Below are 18,103 nucleotides of genomic sequence, written 5' to 3' on the forward strand. Positions count from 1 at the left end.
AACTGAAGGGAGGGAGACACCAAAAGTAGGGCACTAAGACTAGAGGACTTATACTGCAGCCTGCAGTACACTGCCCCCAAAGGCATTATCCTCATGCTACTTGATAGAGAATTTGGTAAAATGTATGGACTGAAGACCAAGTTGCGGACTGAGCTAGGGCTGAAACAACTAATCGATTAACCGACAACTAATTGATTATGAAATGAATCGATTATTTTCATAATCGATTAATCGGCCAGTAACATAATGGGGTTAAAAAAAATAAAAATAAAATAAAATGAGCCATTTATAGTACAAAAAGAGCAAATAATCGCTACTGTAAATATTACTCACTGTTACAGTAAAAAAAAAAATGAACCCCTTACAATAGTGATTATCTGCTTTTTTCTACTATAAAGGGCTTATTTTAGTTTGTTTAACCCCATTATGTTAGTAAATGTCTTATACCTGGTTTACATCTATATGTTGGTGCTTTTTGCAGAAATGCATTACAGTTCATTTACATAGTTTCCTGTGGGACACGTTCACATCTGAAAGAGTCAGGGACTTTTAACGCAAAATAGTGCTTTATTGGTTCAATATACTTCAATGGAGAAACTGCAGAAAAGCATGTAATGCGTTTTTGCAGCAATTTGTGTTTTTTAATCTGCCCAAAAAAAAAAGGCAAAAATGCAAATTGCAGTAAAATCACATGCGCAAAAATCAAAACGTACAGCAAAAAACACTGCAGAAACCGATCAAAAGCAAACTGCATAGTGTACACCGTGCCTTATGCTGGCCACACAGATCAGTTTTCAGATGAGAATATTTAGACGAAAAATCTTATTACATTCGCTGAATGAAAGAATTTTGTTTAAAATTTTGACTTGTCTGAAAATTCCTTTGACTGAGAAGTTTTCCATTTCCAAATTTTCCCGTCGCTGTGGTTGGAAAATGAACATCAATTTGACCCACTTTTTTTTTAAAGGTTATTAACCGATTAATCGTAACCATTATCGGCCAACTAATCGATTATGAAAATAATTGTTAGTTGCAGCCCTAGACTGAGCCATGGAGGCTTGGTGATTCACTGCCCAAGAAGCACAAACAGCCCTGGTGGGGTGCACTTTAACATGAAAAAGGTGAAATTTTCCTTTTTACACCATAAGTTTGAACAATCACTTGACGAATCTATTTAGAAATAGTAGATTTCAACGCTGCCCGTCCTATTTTAGGACCATCTGGCAACGCAAACAAACCATCTGTTTTACGAATCTGAGTGGTCACATTTAAATAGACCTTGACCAAGAGAATGTAGTGACCTTTCTTCCACAGAACAAGGTTCTGGAAAAAATGCATAACAATATCCTGGTTTAACCACTTGCTTACTGGGCACTTAAACCCCCCTCCTGCCCAGATCGATTTTCAGCTTTCAGCGCTGATTCACTTTGAATGACAATTGTGCGGGCATACAACACTGTAGCCAAATTAAATTTTTATAATTTTTTTCCCACAAATAGAGCTTTCTTTTGGTGGTATTTAATTACAGCTGGGAGTTTTATTTTTTGCTAAACAAAAAAAAAAAGATGCAAAAAAAATAAAAAATCATGTTTAATAGTTTGTTATAAAATTTTGCAAACAGGTAATTTTTCTCCTTCATTGAAGTGCACTGATGAGGCGGCACTGATAGGCTGCATTGGTGGGCACTGATAGGCATAGTTAAGGCGGCACTAATAGGCACAGATAAGGCAGTACTGATGGGCACAGATAAGGTGGCACGGATGGGTGGCACCAAGGGGCACTGATAGGCACCACTGATAGATGGGACTGATGGGCACTGATAGGTGGCACTGATAGGTGGCACTGGTAGATGACACTGATGGGCACGGATATATGGCACTGGGGTGCAGCACCGTTGTTGAGGCAGATTGTGGGCACTGCTGGGTGGCACTGTGGGCACTGCTGGGGCACTGACGGGGGGCACTTATTTTTTAATAAGGTGGCAGTGGCAGGGGGCAGATGGGCACTGGCAGGGGGCAGGTTGGCACTGGCAGGTCCCGATCACGGCCGCCGGTGATCAGCTCTTCTGTCAGCGCGAGGAGGAATAATAGCCGATTACCGGCTCCGTTGCATCACATGATCAGCTGTCATTGGCTGACAGCTGATCACGTGATAAGGGGTAGGGATCGACCCCTTGCTCGGATCAGTGATCAGGCGAGTCAGGGGGTGTGCAGGCCGCTCGTGCATGGGACGACAATAGACGTAGTCCCGGCAAAGGAGGTCCGTGCTGTAGCCGTCATTCGGCTATAGCGCGGGTCTCAAGTGGTTAAATGAATACCTGACACTATGTGTGTCTCTCTTTACAAGAAAGAGCAGCCAACTCTGATACGCTTCTTGCAGAAGATATGGCAACCAAGAAAACCGGAGTTAGACTTACCGGTAACTCTATTTCTAGGAGTCTTCCAGGACAGCCTTTGAGATATAGGGCTCCTCCCTCCGGGACAGGAAACACGTCAAGCCAATTAAATAAAAAGGTGTGGTCCTCCAGGCCCTCCTCAGTTTTACTCCAAGAACCGCCGGGAGGCTCTGAAAGACATAACACACTAACAATCACGTTAATACACATCCTCACCACTTAGTCCAATTTAAACAACTTTGGGTGGGAAGCCAGGCTGTCCTGGAAGACTCCTAGAAAAAGAGTTACCGGTAAGTCTAACTCCGGTTTTCTCATATCGTCTTCCAGGACAGCCTTTGAGATGATAAGCAAGGAGCTCACCTTGTCAGGGCGGGACCACTGCCTGGAGGACCTTACGTCCAAAAGTCTGTTCTTTATCAGACCATAAATCCAGACGGTAATGTCTTGCAAACGTTGAGTAGCTGGACCACGTTGCTGCTTTGCAGATCTCCTCCGGAGAGGCTCCAGCCCTCTCTGCCCACGATGTGGAAACCGCCCTTGTAGAGTGTGCCTTAACTAAGGGTGCCTGCTTCCCCTCTAACTCATAGGTTTTAACTATCGCCATCCGTATCCACCTGGCGATAGACGCTTTGGACGCCTTGCAGCCCTTGCGGGCGCCCAAAAAATTAACAAAAAGTGAGTCTGACTTCCTGAAGACCCTAGTGGCTTCTAGAAAAATTAATAGACTTCTCCTGACGTCTAACAAACTTAAAGATCTCGCCTCGTCCTCGTCTGAGGTTGAGAAAAAAGTTGGCAAAATAATATCCTGTGTCCTATGAAGAGTGGACACCACTTTAGGAAGAAAACTAGGGTCAGTCTTAAGTACTACCCTGTCCTCTAAGATTAACAAAAATGGCTCTCTGACCGAGAGTGCCTGCCGATCACTGACCCTTCTAGCTGACGTGATCGCTATCAAAAACACAGTCTTTAGTACCATCCACTTAAGTGATGCTCCCTCTAATGGTTCAAATGGGTCTTGGGTCAAAGCCCTAAGAACCAAGGCCAAATCCCAGGTAGGACAGGTCTTCATTCTGACAGGCCTGGATCTAGACAAAGCCTTGAAGAAGTTCCTGACAAATGTATTCTGCTGAAGGGAGGACTGAAGGAAAACGCTTAAGGCCGCCACCTGTACCTTTAGAGTGCTGGCTGATAGGCCCAGCTCTACCCCTGCTTGTAGAAAGTCCAGGACTGCCGGGACCCCGGGGCTTGCAATTCCCTGTTCTCGCAACCAGGAATTAAACCTTTTTCCTACCTTGGCGTAAATTGCCCTAGCAACTGGTTTACGGCATTCTAACAAGGTCATAATCACTCTTTCTGAGAAACCCTGTGACCTTAAGATTTGTTCCAGGCCGCAAGCTTGAGCCTCTCTGAGGACACCGGATCGGCCCCTGGGAAAGTAAATCCTCCCTGACTGGTAGAAACAGCGGAGGATGGACGGCCAATCTCTTTATGCTGGCAAACCAGGGTCTCCTTGGCCAAAAAGGAGCTACTAAAATGAGGTCCGTAGTCTCAGAACGGAACTTCTGCAGGACCTCCGCCACCATCCTTACGGAAGGAAAGGCATAACACAGGCCGAACAGCCATGGATTGGCAAGGGCGTCTATCCCCCTGGCCCGATCCTGTGGGTGAACCGAAAAAAAGTGCGTCACCTTCCTGTTGCCTTCTGTTGCAAATAGGTCTATTTCTGGCCTTCCCCAGCATGACACAATCTCCTCGAACACTTCCTTGTTGAGGGACCACTCGTCCTGACCTATCTTCTGGCGACTGAGAAAGTCGGCCAGTAAATTCTGAGTTCCCTTTAGGTGAATGGCTGATATTGCGGACAAGTTCTTCTCTGCCCAGCAGAAGGATAGGGGCATAACCTGATCCAGGCTCTCCTGCCTGCCATCCCAATAACGGAGCATGAGTCTCTGTAAAGGGCGCTGATGATGCCTTGCCCAGACCACCGCTGGAAAGCATGATGTCATCAACCCCAGGACTCTCATAACCTCCCTGATCTGGGCTTCCCGACCAGATTGAAGCTGGGCTACCGCCTGCTCTAGCTTGCAGATCTTCTCCTCCGGAAGGAATACCCTCATTTCCATCGAAGAAATCCTGTATCCTAAATACAGGACCTCCTGTGAGGGGGTCAGCTGGGATTTTTCCTGGTTTATCAGCCACCCCAGTGAGCGCAGAAAAACCAAGGCCTCCTGTATGTCCCTCTGCAGCTGTTGGGCCGACTGGGCTATGAACAGTAGATCGTCCAGATATGGGATCACTGTTATAGCCTTGAGCCTTAATGGGGCCAGTGCCTCTGCCAGAACCTTTGTAAAGATTCTTGGTGAGGCTGAAAGCCCGAAGGGGAGAGCTCGAGACTGGAGGTGTAACACACCCGTGTTCAACCTCACCGCCAACCTGAGAAATCTCTGAGATTCCAGATGAATCGGGATATGCCAATATGCATCCCTGAGATCCACTGTGGCCATGTGACAGCCCTGAAACAGGAACTTGGTTACCGAGAAGATTGACCCCATCCAGAACCGCTTGTATTTTATGAATCTGTTTAGGGGGCGGAGATTCAGTATTAACCTGAACTTTCCCGAAGGTTACTTTACCACAAATACGTGGGAGTAAACCCCAAGCCTCGCTCCTCCTGAGGCACCTGCGCCATTCCTTCTTGGTCCACCAGATCCCCCAGAAGAAGAGCCAAAGCCTCTGCTTTCTCTTGGTCCCTTGGTAACCTTGTTACTTGAAAATTTGGGAGGGGAACTGAACCAAACTCCAACCTGTAGCCGTTCCTTATTATATCTCGAATGAACGGACTTTCGGTTGAAGCTTCCCAGTGTGGGAGGAACTTCCCCAGTCTTCCTCCCACCGGGACGCAGGAGTCACTGTGTTTTAGGGGAGGGTTGAGGAGGACTGAATAAGATTCCTCCTTTGCCCCTTCCCTTGCCAATGCTTTTTGGGGCGAACCTCCCGTTCCTGTAGCTTCTGCTGCCTGGGGCTTCGAAAAAGGCGCTTCCCTTCTGGTCTCTTTTTCCTTTCTGGGAAAGCTTTCTTCCTATCCTGCGTGCGCTCTAACGCCTCTTGCAGACCGGGCCCGAACAAATGATCCCCTGAAAAGGGTAATCCACATAACTTCAATTTTGAAGCAGTGTCTCCTGACCAGGTTTTAAGCCAAACGGCCCTTCTGGCAACGTTCACTAGTGCTGCAGATCTAGCAACCAGTTTGACTGATTCTGCAGAGGCATCAGCTAAAAAGCCCACAGCCTTGAACAGTAGCGGAAAGGACTTCAACAGCTGCTGCCTAGAAGTACCCGCAGAAATATGCGATTGTAACTGTGTAAGCCAACACTCCAAGTTTCTGGCCACACAGGTAGCTGCTAGGGCCGGTTTAAGCCCGCTGGAAGAGGCATCCTCAGGCTCTCTTAAGCAGCACATCTCCCCTCTTATCCGTAGGATCCCTGAGTGAACCCATATCATCAAAGGCCAAATCTGTCTTCTTAGAGATCTTAGCCAAGGGAGCATCTAATTTGGGAACCTTGTTCCAGGGATGCACCGCACCCGACTCAAAAGGGAACCTCCTTTTAAGGCTACTTGAAAAAAATTGCCTTTTTTCCGGTTGTTCCCACTCCAGCAGAATCGCCTCCACTAGCGACCTATGGACGGGGAATACCCTGTCTTTCATTACAATCGACCCTTGATACAACATGTCGTGTTTTGAAAGCTGGACCTGTTGATCTCCAAAGTGTCATATATAGCCTTGAGGAGGTCACCCACCTCATCCAAAGACAGCTTGTATCTGGCAGATCTAATGGCCTCTTCCTCCCCCTCAGATTCAGAAGTAGACTCTGTCCTAGAGGAGGCTAATGACCTGGGTAACCTCTCCCTATCCACCTGACTTGGTTCGGATAAGGAAGGCAAACTCACAGCCCTGGGTAAAGAGACAGAGGGACCCTGCACCCTATCCCTCATGCTTTTAAATGACTGGAAAGTGGATGCAATTTCATCCTTTACGGATGTTAAAACATTGTGACAAGCTGCCACCGAGTCCTCTTTCACCAGGCTACTGACACAATCCGGGCAAGCGGCTTCCCCCAACCGGTGCCTAACTTAGCCCACACACGGCAAATTTCCTTCTGGGCAAAAGGTATCTGGGCTCTGTCCTGTTTAACCTACCAACAAAGAAAAACAGGGTCCCATTAAAATACCACCCCTGACCACACCACTGTGCTTCTAGGGTCCGCCTAGGAAGTGCCCCCCTTCCCAGCAGGTTCTCCACCCCGGGAAGGTACTATAGGTCAGAGTGACCCCCCACCCCCCAGTGTAAGTCCTGGTCTGCCCTCACCAAGCTTACCTGAGAGGTACTGGAGCCTGTTGAACCGGAGTCCACCTGCACAACTGCACTCTCCATGGTTCCTGTGTCTCACTCAGTCTCTCTGAGCCTTCACACCGCTCCAGGCAACCCTGTAGTCACACCGCCGCGCCCAAAGGACTGGAACAGGTCCTGCGGCGCCCCCTGATGGCGCAAATCCGGCGGAAGTGCGTCTCTCCCACTTCCGTACGCCAGAACGCAAAGTCTCCGCCCCGACGCCGTGCGTTCCTTACGAACGCACCGCTCACAGTACCCAGATGCCGGTCGGTGGAACGAACGTCTCCCGCCGCCATCCGACCGACAGGTACTAGCGGTTAGCGCTCCGAGGGGGAGATTGCCGCGCATCGGGGTACCGTTCTCTCCGAACGTTTTAAATGGCAGCGGGGACTGAAAGCTACCCTCTCCTCCCTTCGTACGGACCGAGGGGTGCTAAGGGTCAGGTCCATCAAGGTGCTCTCCCCAGGCAAAACCCCTGAGAAGGAGCTCCCCTTACCAGTTCCAAACGTGCTCCTTCCCAATCCGGCAGGAAACACAAAAACTGAGGAGGGCCTGGAGGACCACACCTTTTATTTAATTGGCTTGACGTGTTTCCTGTCCCGGAGGGAGGAGCCCTATATCTCAAAGGCTGTCCTGGAAGACGATATGAGAAAATTATTTTCCTCGTCAAGCGGACCAAGGGGATATCTCGTATTGGCTCAAAAGGCAGTTTCTGTCCGACAGGACTAAATTCAAGTCCCAAGGGTTCGGGGGTGACCTAACTGGAAGATTAATCCGCATTACCCCCTGAATAAAGATGCGAACAAGAGACTGTGAAGCAAGTGGTCACTGAAAAAACATGGATAAGGCAGACACCTGGCCTTTGATAGTACTCAAGGCCAGCTTCATTTCCAATCCCATCCACAGAAATTCAAGGATCCTACCTATGACAGTTCCTGGGGTGCCAACCCCCTGGATTCACACCAGAAGACATATACCTTCCAGACTCTATAGTATATGACTCTGGAGGCCAGCTTTCTAGCATTAACCAAAGTAGAAACTACTGAAGCTGACAGCTCATGGTCTTTCGGAATGTACGTCTCAATAGCCAGACCGTTAAATTTAACATTTCTAAGGTAGGATGGAATACCGGACCTTGCGAGAAAAGGTCTGGCCATAGTGGTAGAGTCCATGGGTCCCCTAACACCATCTTTACAATCTCTGCAACCCAAGATCTCCTGGGCCACAAGAATCACCTCCTTCCCTTCCTGCTTGATCCTACGAAGAAGGCACAGAAGCAGCAGAACAGGAAGGAACACATAGATCAATGAAAACTGATCCCACGAAAAAACCAAGGCATCTGTTCCGCATGCCATCGGATCCCTTGTCCTTGACACAAAGTTGTCAATCTTGTTGTTGAACAGATCCTCGTCCAGAACTCCCCATCATTGCCATATTGACAGAAAGATATTGGGGTGAAGAGACCATTGCCCTGGGAACAACTGTTGGTGACTCAAGACTCCCAAATGAAGACATCCGGTCACGGCTGTAACCGGAAGTGACGTGGCAACTGAAATGGCAACTGGCCTGCTGTTGCCATTTGTATTGTAAAGGAGGATTTTAGATTTTTTTAATAAATTACTTTTGAACCTTTAAATCTACTACACTATGGGGAGCCTTCTTTTTTATCTTCCATCTTGTGGATTGGGAGAAACTTTTTTTCTAGGAAAGGCCCAAGGAGACCAGAGAAAAAGTTACAGCAATCCCTTGGACCTTTCAGGAAAGCTTCAGGCTGGTCATTCTCTGTTGCCCCATTAGACCCGTTGGGGTCTGTCTATAAGGTGAGAGGATAGCACTACTGGGGGAGGATTGCAGAAAGGCATGTTTACCATCTTACATCTTTAATTTGGACTCTTTTACCTGTCCTTACCCCCCTTATCTACTCTGATTTATATTTTTCACTTTGGAACTGATCTCTCTGAGTCACCTGATTTTTTTGGATGCTGATTACTCCTGGGAAACAATTTACTTTTAGTTTAGTTTTATGTGATACACTTTACCGGATTTCATTGCATTATTGCTCAGGTATATATTATGGGATGCACCTTTTAAGATGTTGAACATTTTTATATGAGTTTATATTAGCCATGAGCACCTGAGAAATTCCTTTTTTTTATTTTTTGTTGGTGTGCTTTATTAGCGCTGCTTCACTACACGTTATACATTTTTAGAGGTGTTGGTTACACTATAGAAGTTTAGCTGCTTTTTTCATTTAGCACTTATATGCTCATGTGTATGCAATTAATAATGTGTTTATGTACATTAATTAGCACTTTATTTGTATTGATAAACTGTTGGTAGTTCATTAGTACTTTGCCATATCAAATAAAGTCTCTAAGATCCTCGTGAACACCCTGGGAACAAGACAGGCCAAAAAGCAAAATGGCAATCTGGAATTGGTCACTTGCCGCTGCAAATCATAGAAAATCGCTGAGGTGGGTACATGGGAACACATAGGTAGGCATCTTGGATGTCCACAGATGCCACGTGCTGCATGTTCCCCTTATCTCAGAGAGGCAATTACTGACCCTGGTAGTATGGGTGCAATGACTCAATAAAAAAATAAATAAATAAACAAACAGTGGTGGTTCTGGGCCTTCTGCAAATTTGATTGTCTGACAGTTTATTTCTCTCTTTCAAATCAACCAAAAAGAAGGTTGGGCGCAGGAGTTTGAAACCTCTGGTTGAACCCACAAGTCTGACACATCTGTGACCCAAAGAGATGCAAACTGCAATAGATGTCCCAATCTTCACAGTGCATCCATTTATTATTGTGAAGAGGACTTGGTCGCCTTTGGTGACCAAATATTGTCCAGATAGGAAGGCCTGAATTTTGTCTTTAAAGTTGAAGCATGGGAAGAGCATGGAAGAGATCTTTTTTTTAGAGGAACTCCTGAGGGTTTTGTCATCTTTCTCTGAGGAAGCAAAAAGTGTTCCTACCTGTATCTTTTTGTGAGTTGGTCAAGTGCCTCAGCAAATAGATGCCTCCTTGAAAAGGCATATGCGCGAGACGTCAGTTACAGGTAGCTTCTGCTTTCTTACTGGGAATTACCGGAATGGTCAGAGGCCCAAATACACTTATGTGATAAATGCACCTGAAAGCATTTGAGGCAGTATGTAGTCCTTAAGACCATCAAAGCTAAAACGTCCCGTTTAACCACTTGGTTACTAGGCACTTAAACCCCTCCCCCTCCCCCCTCCTGCCCAGACCAATTTTCAGCTTTCAGTACTGACGCACTTTGAATGACAATTGCACGGTCATACAACACTGTACCCAAATTAAACTTTAGCATTTTTTTCACACAAATAGAGCTCTATTTTGGTGGTATTTAATCACAGCTGGAATTTTTATTTTTTTCTAACCAAAAAAATGGAAAATTTTGAAAAAAAAAATTGTTTCATAGTTTATTATAAAATTTTGCAAACAGGTAATTTTTCTCCTTCATTGATATGTGCTGATGAAGCGGCACTAGTGGGCACTGACAGGCTGTACTGATGGGCACAGATAGGATGGCACTGATGGGCAGCACTGTTGATGAAGCACTGGTAGGCGGCACTGTTGTGTACTCCTAGGTGGCACTGGCAGGTGGGCACAGATGAGCTTGGGGCGATCTCCTTGATCGGGACCAATGTCCCTCTCACAGCCACCGGTGAGTGGCTTTTTTTCCCCTCCTCGGCTGTCAGCACGGGGAGAAAAACCACCGGTTACCGGCTCTGTTTACATCACATGATCAGCTGTTATTGGCTGACAGCTGATCACGTGATAAGGGGTCTCAGACTCACTGATCACAGAGCATGCCCTGCAGGGGGCGCTCGGGCCTCTCGGGCACGGGAGGACGTCAATAGATGTACTCCCGGCAAAGTAAGTCTGCGCTGTAGCCGTCATTCAGCTATAGCGTGGATCTGAAGCAGTTCAATTGTTATACTAGGATCCACCATTAATAGCTCAATCAACATTGCAGTGAAATGCACGTTCCTCCTCCATACTGGGTCTGGCTCCAAAGGCTCTAGGCGGAAGTGGCAATAAAGTGTAGAACCAGTAGTGTTATGTAACATCTGGTTATCCACCTGAGACTGAGCCTACACTGTGAAGTGAAGTGAATACATTCGAAGCAAGCCCCCATAGCTGGGAAATATACAGGGTCAGCCTGTCCATAGCCATGCACTACAGCCCTGGACCTGTAAAACACCCCGCGGATAACTCAATGCATTGCACCATGTGCTGAGGTAAGCACCCCATTCAGGATCCATTGCCTGAAGCGACATTACAGGCTGCTCCCACATGTTCCAGACATGGCTCCCAGGGTTTTACTGATCTGGGTATACCGTTTCTGTAGGTATTAGAAGGCTTGTTAGCCGCCAATCAGAGCTATTATTTTGTTCAGCAAGCTTAGAGTAGAGGAGGAATGTAGGTCTGTCACCTGCTGGATACCGTACCGAGCTAGTCAGCTGGTAGCAATGCTATAGGTACATACAGCATACAGACCTGGTAGCGAAAGGGTTAAAGGGAAAATTCTGCTATATCATCAGCATTTCTTATGAGCCCCAACAGCCATCTTTGAATGGGGTAAAGCTAGACCAGCTCTAACCTGCCTTCCACTGTAGCAAAAGATCAGTGATCTATTACTTGCTACCAAATTAAATCCTTTTCTGCGTGACAAAAAAAAAAAAAAAAAATGTACAATACTTTAGGATATACTGCAAAATAGAAATGCTTCAAGATGCCAAACAGAAGCATCTCCGAAACCAAAATTATCTGGAGTATAAGAGTGGAAATGGAATCAAAGGCTCTTAATAATGAAGTGGTAATGAAAGTGACTGCATAGATAAGGAAGCCAGTTGCTTATCTTCCACGTATGCATTGGACACGGGTTCCCAAGGGTGATGAAGCCTACTTTGCATGGACTCACTGTACGTATTAATGCCGACCTAAATCCGAAGTTGCAACTGCAGCTCAAAGAAGATGTCGTATGGCCGGGGTGGACATTTTTTCCTTCCACTGATGCCAATGACGCTAGTACATTTTGGCCTTCCATCACACCACTGATGGACATTTTCCCCACACACGGGACATTTATTTACTTGCCACTTTCAGCAGTATTTTGTGGGAACAAGGACATGACATATGTGTTCAGTGCCTTCCAAGTGCTGTTTATTCATCCCTTTTCAAGTTACTTCCACTGTTACATTCAAACTTGCTACAACCATTTCCTGAACTTGTTTCTGCTTTCTATCCTAAGGTGGCCCAGGTCTTTCATTATCTTAGATCTTAGAATAGAGAACATGATATTCCCCCCCCCCCTCACAATCTTAAAGCATTTTCCCAATTCTTTCTATGCAGAGAATTCATTGCTCAAGCTGACAGCTGTCGAAAAAGAAACAGGCAGTCTGCAAAGTATCACAAAATTACTCAGCTGCTGAGCCAACTATAAACATTGTAACGCTTTGTTCTTTAGATCAAAAGAAAGAACTTCGGTCTGTAAATGAGGGCAGTTTAACCACTTAAAGACTAAACCCTTTTCTGACACTTGCTAAAACCATTATTTTTTGCTAGAAAATTACTTAGAACCCCCAAACATTATATATATTTTTTAGAAGAGAACCTAGAGAATAAATTGGTTGCAATATTTTATGTCACACAGTCTTTGCGCAGCAGTCTTTCAAATGCAATTTTTTTGTAAAAATACAAAAAAAACACAGTATAGTTAGCCCAATTTTTTTGCACAATGTGAAAGATGATGTTACGCCGTGAGACTACTGAGAGAATCGAGATCTTTATTCTAAGCAAAAAAATTGTGATTCTCATTTTGGCCAGAATCGTGCAGCTCTACTTTGTAGCAATAATGGCAGGCAGGTTACCCTTTATGGGTAACATTAATGTTTACACTATTTAAACATTAATTAAAATGAGCCCAGAAGGGGAAAGAGATCCAAATCATAATCTTGTAGACAAGCCTGCTGCATTCAGAAAACATCCAATAATAGCAAACATAGAGTTTATGTATAAATTAAGAATATGTTATTTCTTACCGTGCTACTACTAAAAACTGATCTATCTGTTTGTCTGTAAGGGGGTTGTTTGCTTCCCAAACTTTAGTTTCAAGGTCAGCTTGGTCTCTTCCATCTTCTGTTCCTGTACATCAGGCAGATAAAAAAAACATTTATTGGGCAACGTACATTTTCTGTCATTTAGGCATGGGTGACAGGAGACACTGGAAACTCCAAAACATTTCTACTAAAATGTCAAAATAAAAAAACAACAGTCTACAGAACCATCCGTTTCACTCTACACACCAGTGGAACAACCAATTCCACTGCAAACATAATAAAAAAGTGAAACTCTGGGCTTACCTTACTGTAAGTGTCACCAGGACAAAAGAAGAGACTTGTCTAGCTGCATGCTCACTTCCTAATAGTACTGGGGATCCCACAAACCTAGTCCACATTGTCAAGCCTTACCCACACAGCTTCTCAGTAGACAAATGCAATGGGCTCACTGGCCACACATACACACACACAGTGTACTGCATATACCAGCCTTTTTCAACCAGGGGTGTCTAGGAACCCTGAAGTTCTACCCACTTGCCCAAAAATTGTATACAAGGCAGTGGGTGGATCAAGCCTGCCTTTTTGTTACCCACAGGTCTTCAAAGTCACAGGTCTTCATTGTGCAATATTACAAACCTGGGCATTGTGTGGGCCATCTGCCAGCTTTTTAATAGCATTTGTTCTCTCCCTTAACACCCCCCCCCCCCCCCACACACACACACACACACCGACCCGGGTCAGCCCTGGGGCCATGCAAGCTGCATGGGGGTGGGGAAATAAAGAAGAAATGCAGAAATATTAGTCAGTACCAGTGTGCAAAATTGTATTTGCTTTGTAATAAGGGACCTCTAATGTTGGATGTCTTACGTGTGTGGATGTTGCTGCATTATGCAAAACTATTTTAATTTTCTACATTTTAGAATGGGATCTCTTGAAATTGTGCAGAATTGTAAAGGGATCCTTGATTGGAAAAATGTTGAAACCCTAATTTTGGGAACCAAAAATACACTAGGGCTCATTTTCATGGGACGTCTTATTTATTCACGATGATCTTAAAATGGTTGTCACCCAAAAAAAAATCCTGTTCCTTTAAAGCACGATAGATTGCATAGTGCTTGTGCTGTGTCATTTATCCATCTCCTGTGTCCCGCCTTCTCCCCCTCCCCCTATCAGGTCAGGAGTCAGTATTTTGACATAAGAAAAAATCTTGAATTCCTCATAGAATTATGTAATCTGTTTAGTAGGCATTGTGCTGGCATGGGGTTCAGCGTGTCTCCATTTGTAATTGTTTTATTGGAAATACCTTTGTTACAGCCTTTTTTTACCGCTCTCCTGGGTGTCACAAGATCTGCCTGAGCTCTTCTCCACTCAGAGATCCCCACTGACATTAGCCCGCTCCGTGCACTGAAGAGGGAGAGGTCGCAGATGTCAGCCCAGAGGAGAGTAGAAGAGGCAAGAGCCGATATGCCCGCTCTGTGCACTGAAGGGGGAGGGGCTGCAGAAGTCAGCCAGGAGGAGAGGAGAAGACCTCCAGCGAGTATGTAAATAAAGTATTTTGCATGATGCAGTTACAAAGGGAGCCATGCACACCTTATAACAGTGTAATCGTTCTGCAAGGTGGATTCATTTTTTTTAAACAAACGTTACTAAGGCTTATTTTCGGGTTGGGCTTATATTGCAGCCCTTCCCAAAAATCATGCTAGGTCTCATTATCGGGGTAGGTCTTATTTTAGGGGAAACACGGTACACACAGCAGTTATCACCATAGATATGTTGATGCACAAAATTGTATTATCTCAGGAACTATGGTTAAAGAGTTACCTACATGGGAGGTGCCAATCAAGCACAACTGGTAGTCATTACCATGCAGTTCCCCTCTCCTGAGTTCTGTTGAGGTTATGAAGAATGAACACAAAAAAAAAAAAGTGCATAAAAAAGGTAATAGAACCTAAACCTAGGGAAGCGAGAGCTTACCACTATACTGTTACCATTTTTTTTTTTTTTTTTTTTTAATTGATGCCCATTCATATCAAAATGTACAAGTTCCATACATTTCCCCAACAGTATAGGGACAGATCATAGAAATGCAACGAGAAGACCTGGACAGCAATAAAGAAAAAAAATATGTGAACTGTGCATCAATAAAGAAATAAAACAAACTTGAAAGCGATACGATATCCTCTTAAATAAACCAATTTGGATAAAAATCTAGTGAAAAATGTCCACAAACAGATTAGAATCGTTTCAACATTCTGTCAATTGACAATTCACTCACTGTAATGCAGATTCCTACAATAGTACTGTCCTTATCCTTCAAGGTTACTGTACATGCATGCAGATGAAAATGTTGGCGATTTAAAGCACCCAAATCCCCAGTGCTGCAAATATAAAATTGTCTTTATTGCTCCACCACACACTGAGTTTAGGATGTACCCATACCGCTTTCCTGTAATATTGCTTTTTTCCCCCAATACTGGAGGTTATCTGATGTCTAGGGATGGTCTGATCTTTACCTTAAATATCTCCTATTTGTTCATGATCACCCTGGAGACCCCTGATGAAGTCACGTGGTTAGTGACGATACGTGCAGGGTGACGTCATGAATGAACGCAAGGAAAAGCCGCAAATTTGATCTGCTACATGATTATTGCTCATTTGAATGTGATGTACAAGTGACAGCTTTGTGAATGTAATATTATACTTTTAATAAATCGGTTGCTTTCTAACATATTACACCATGGCGGTCTATGTGGTTTGAGCCTTTATCTACGGAATTTGTTTACAAGTGGGTATGACTGTTGGAACAAAGAACAGCCATTTTAAAAAGGTGAAAATCACAAACCATCCCAAGACAACAGATCACCGCCATTATTGGGGAACAAGCGATAATAGACCTATCATATAGGTCTATGAACCAGGTACATTCTGAACTCACCGTGTGATGGAGCAGTGAAAAGGAATTTAAATTTACAGCACTGGGGATCCTTTATATCACCAATAAGATCATCTGCATGCATATAACCTTGAAGGATAAGGACCTCACTATTGTAGGAATCTGCATTACACTGAGTAATTTTGTCAATTGAGAGAACATTGGAAGGATTCAAAACCGTATGTGTGTGGACATTTATCACCGGATTTTTATTCATATATGTTTATTTACAGTAAACGGATATCTGATCAGTTTCAATTTTTTTTTTTTTTTTTTTTTTTTTTTTTTTATTGATGCACAGTTCACATTTTTTTTGTTGCACATAGGCCAGCCCTCAAATTTTCCAGTGGAAAATGTGGGCTGGTGAGCAAGGGCTGCGTGGGGGGGGGTGAGCACAGGCGGTAGGCGGGTTGAATGGGAACTCTTTTCCCAGCAATCGCCCCAGGGGAAAAGAGGGGAGGAAGAGAAGAGCCGCCCGGATCATAGAGCGGGGCATTGTAACAGCTTATATTAGAATTGCCTTGGCTAGCCGTCACACATGACCCCGCCTCCTGACCCAGCGCCTGTGATGGAAAGACTGCCAAGTCCAATGCTGGGATGAGTTCTGTCTGTCACAGAGGGCAGGTCAGGAGGCGGGGCTGTGTGTGACGGCGGGCAGAGGCAATGTTAACGTAAGCTGTTACAGGCAGCAGGAAATGCCGCTCTGATCTGGCCGGCAATCCACTTCCTCCCCTCTCTTCCCCTGTGATGATCTGGCCACCCTCTCTTCCTCTGCACAGGGGAGGCTGCAATGGTGGGCACAGGTGAGCTCAGCTGAGGGTGCAATGGTGGGCACTGATAAGTTGTTAATATTTATTTTTGTAACTTAATTCTGCAAAAAACATTTAAGTGTTATTTCAGGACATAATTTATGGAGGCCATGTTTAGAGGTGGAATTAGGGGTGGTGCAGGGTAGAGATTGAGTGGGGCAACTGGTGGCGAGTAACCCTTAAGACCTGGCTAGTAGCTCAGGACTTGAAATTTTGAGCCCTGACAGACGTTTGTTTATACAGCAGCGCATGACCTTTTGTTATTTATTATTTGCTGATGTGGGAAACATACATTCTTGTGATTGCAGCAGCTGTTTTGATTCATTTGGTATCCAACACAGATTTTTTGGCAGCGCACAGGTTTTCCCTATACATAAGGTAGAAGGATGGCTTCGGCTTCATTGCCACCTAGGTGTTTAAATTTGTGGGCAGAATTCCAAATCGCAGCAAAACACAGAACGTGCTTGTTATGCCATTACTTTCTAATGGCACCCCAATCACAGCGGGATTTTGCCACAATTGTCGCACGACAAATTGCAGCAAAAATCGGACACCCAGCGCCCCAAAAAGTTCTGGAACTTCTTTTGGAAGACACATGTCCCATGACTGTTTGCACGATTTTGCCGCACGACAATCATGGCATAAATCACACCACGACGGGGGTGCCATTAAGAAATAATGGCATCATCAACAATTCCAAACACCTAGGTGTGAATGGAGCCTTAGTGTAGGATATATTTTGTTAATTTGCACAGTACTGGCTAGCTACACTGTACAGCCTCAATATGACAATACCATCACTAGGTTCCTGGCATTGTACGTACGTAAAATATAGCAGTGGGAACAGAATTGCAGAGGGTGCCACTACTGACCTCCACTCAAAATGTCAGTCACTTAGCTGTCCTGGTCAGCGACTCAGAAAACACAGAAACCACAGACAGCAAGGAAAACTCGCATCTCCTTGAAGGAACTGAACAAAGGCAGCCAATTTTTTTCTCAATACAGGTTTTCTGTACGTCAGATGCATATCTAGCTGTGCGCACTAATGTGCCCTAAAACCTGCATTTTAAGGTGTTCCCAAAATACACATTAATATGTGATAGCTGTATATTGCAGCTCAATGTCATTCATTCTCAGCAGTACACCAATGCACATATACAGTAAAAACCTACTGATCTAAATGCAGCCCATTGTTTTTAGTGTGTCTAAATGGGCACGTAAATGTGTGTTGGGTATTGATCAAGAAAAAAAGAAAAGAAAAAAAAAAGTTGCCAGTTCGTTTTTTTGCAAGTATACTAGCAAATATGTTTGATTTTTTCTTTTACCATCAACATGCAAGAGACCTTAAAGTCCATTTTAAAAATACCGTCTAAGACTACTCCATTCACAGGATGAGCACACTGCTCTAAGATTTCACCGCAAAGTGAACACTGCTGTCACCCCATTACTTCAAACAGAAAAATAATGGTTCTACTGGCATGATCAGTAGT

General features: G+C 44.7%; 1 protein-coding gene across 13 annotated transcripts in view; it reads right to left on the reverse strand.

The window, feature by feature from the left end:
- The window catches only part of MTA1 (metastasis associated 1), a 635,520-nt gene that overhangs the window by 432,422 nt on the left and 184,995 nt on the right, over positions 1–18,103 (reverse strand). For all 13 annotated transcript variants that reach the window (XM_077465019.1, XM_077465018.1, XM_077465021.1 and 10 more), the window contains exon 7: positions 12,855–12,957. In XM_077465019.1, coding sequence (XP_077321145.1) covers positions 12,855–12,957 — 103 coding nt within the window. The remainder of the gene's footprint in view (positions 1–12,854; positions 12,958–18,103) is intronic.

Source organism: Lithobates pipiens, unplaced genomic scaffold (genome assembly GCF_037356315.1).
Source record: "Lithobates pipiens isolate NorthernLeopardFrog02 unplaced genomic scaffold, aLitPip1_a1.2 Scaffold_30, whole genome shotgun sequence".
Classification (NCBI taxonomy): domain Eukaryota; kingdom Metazoa; phylum Chordata; class Amphibia; order Anura; family Ranidae; genus Lithobates; species Lithobates pipiens.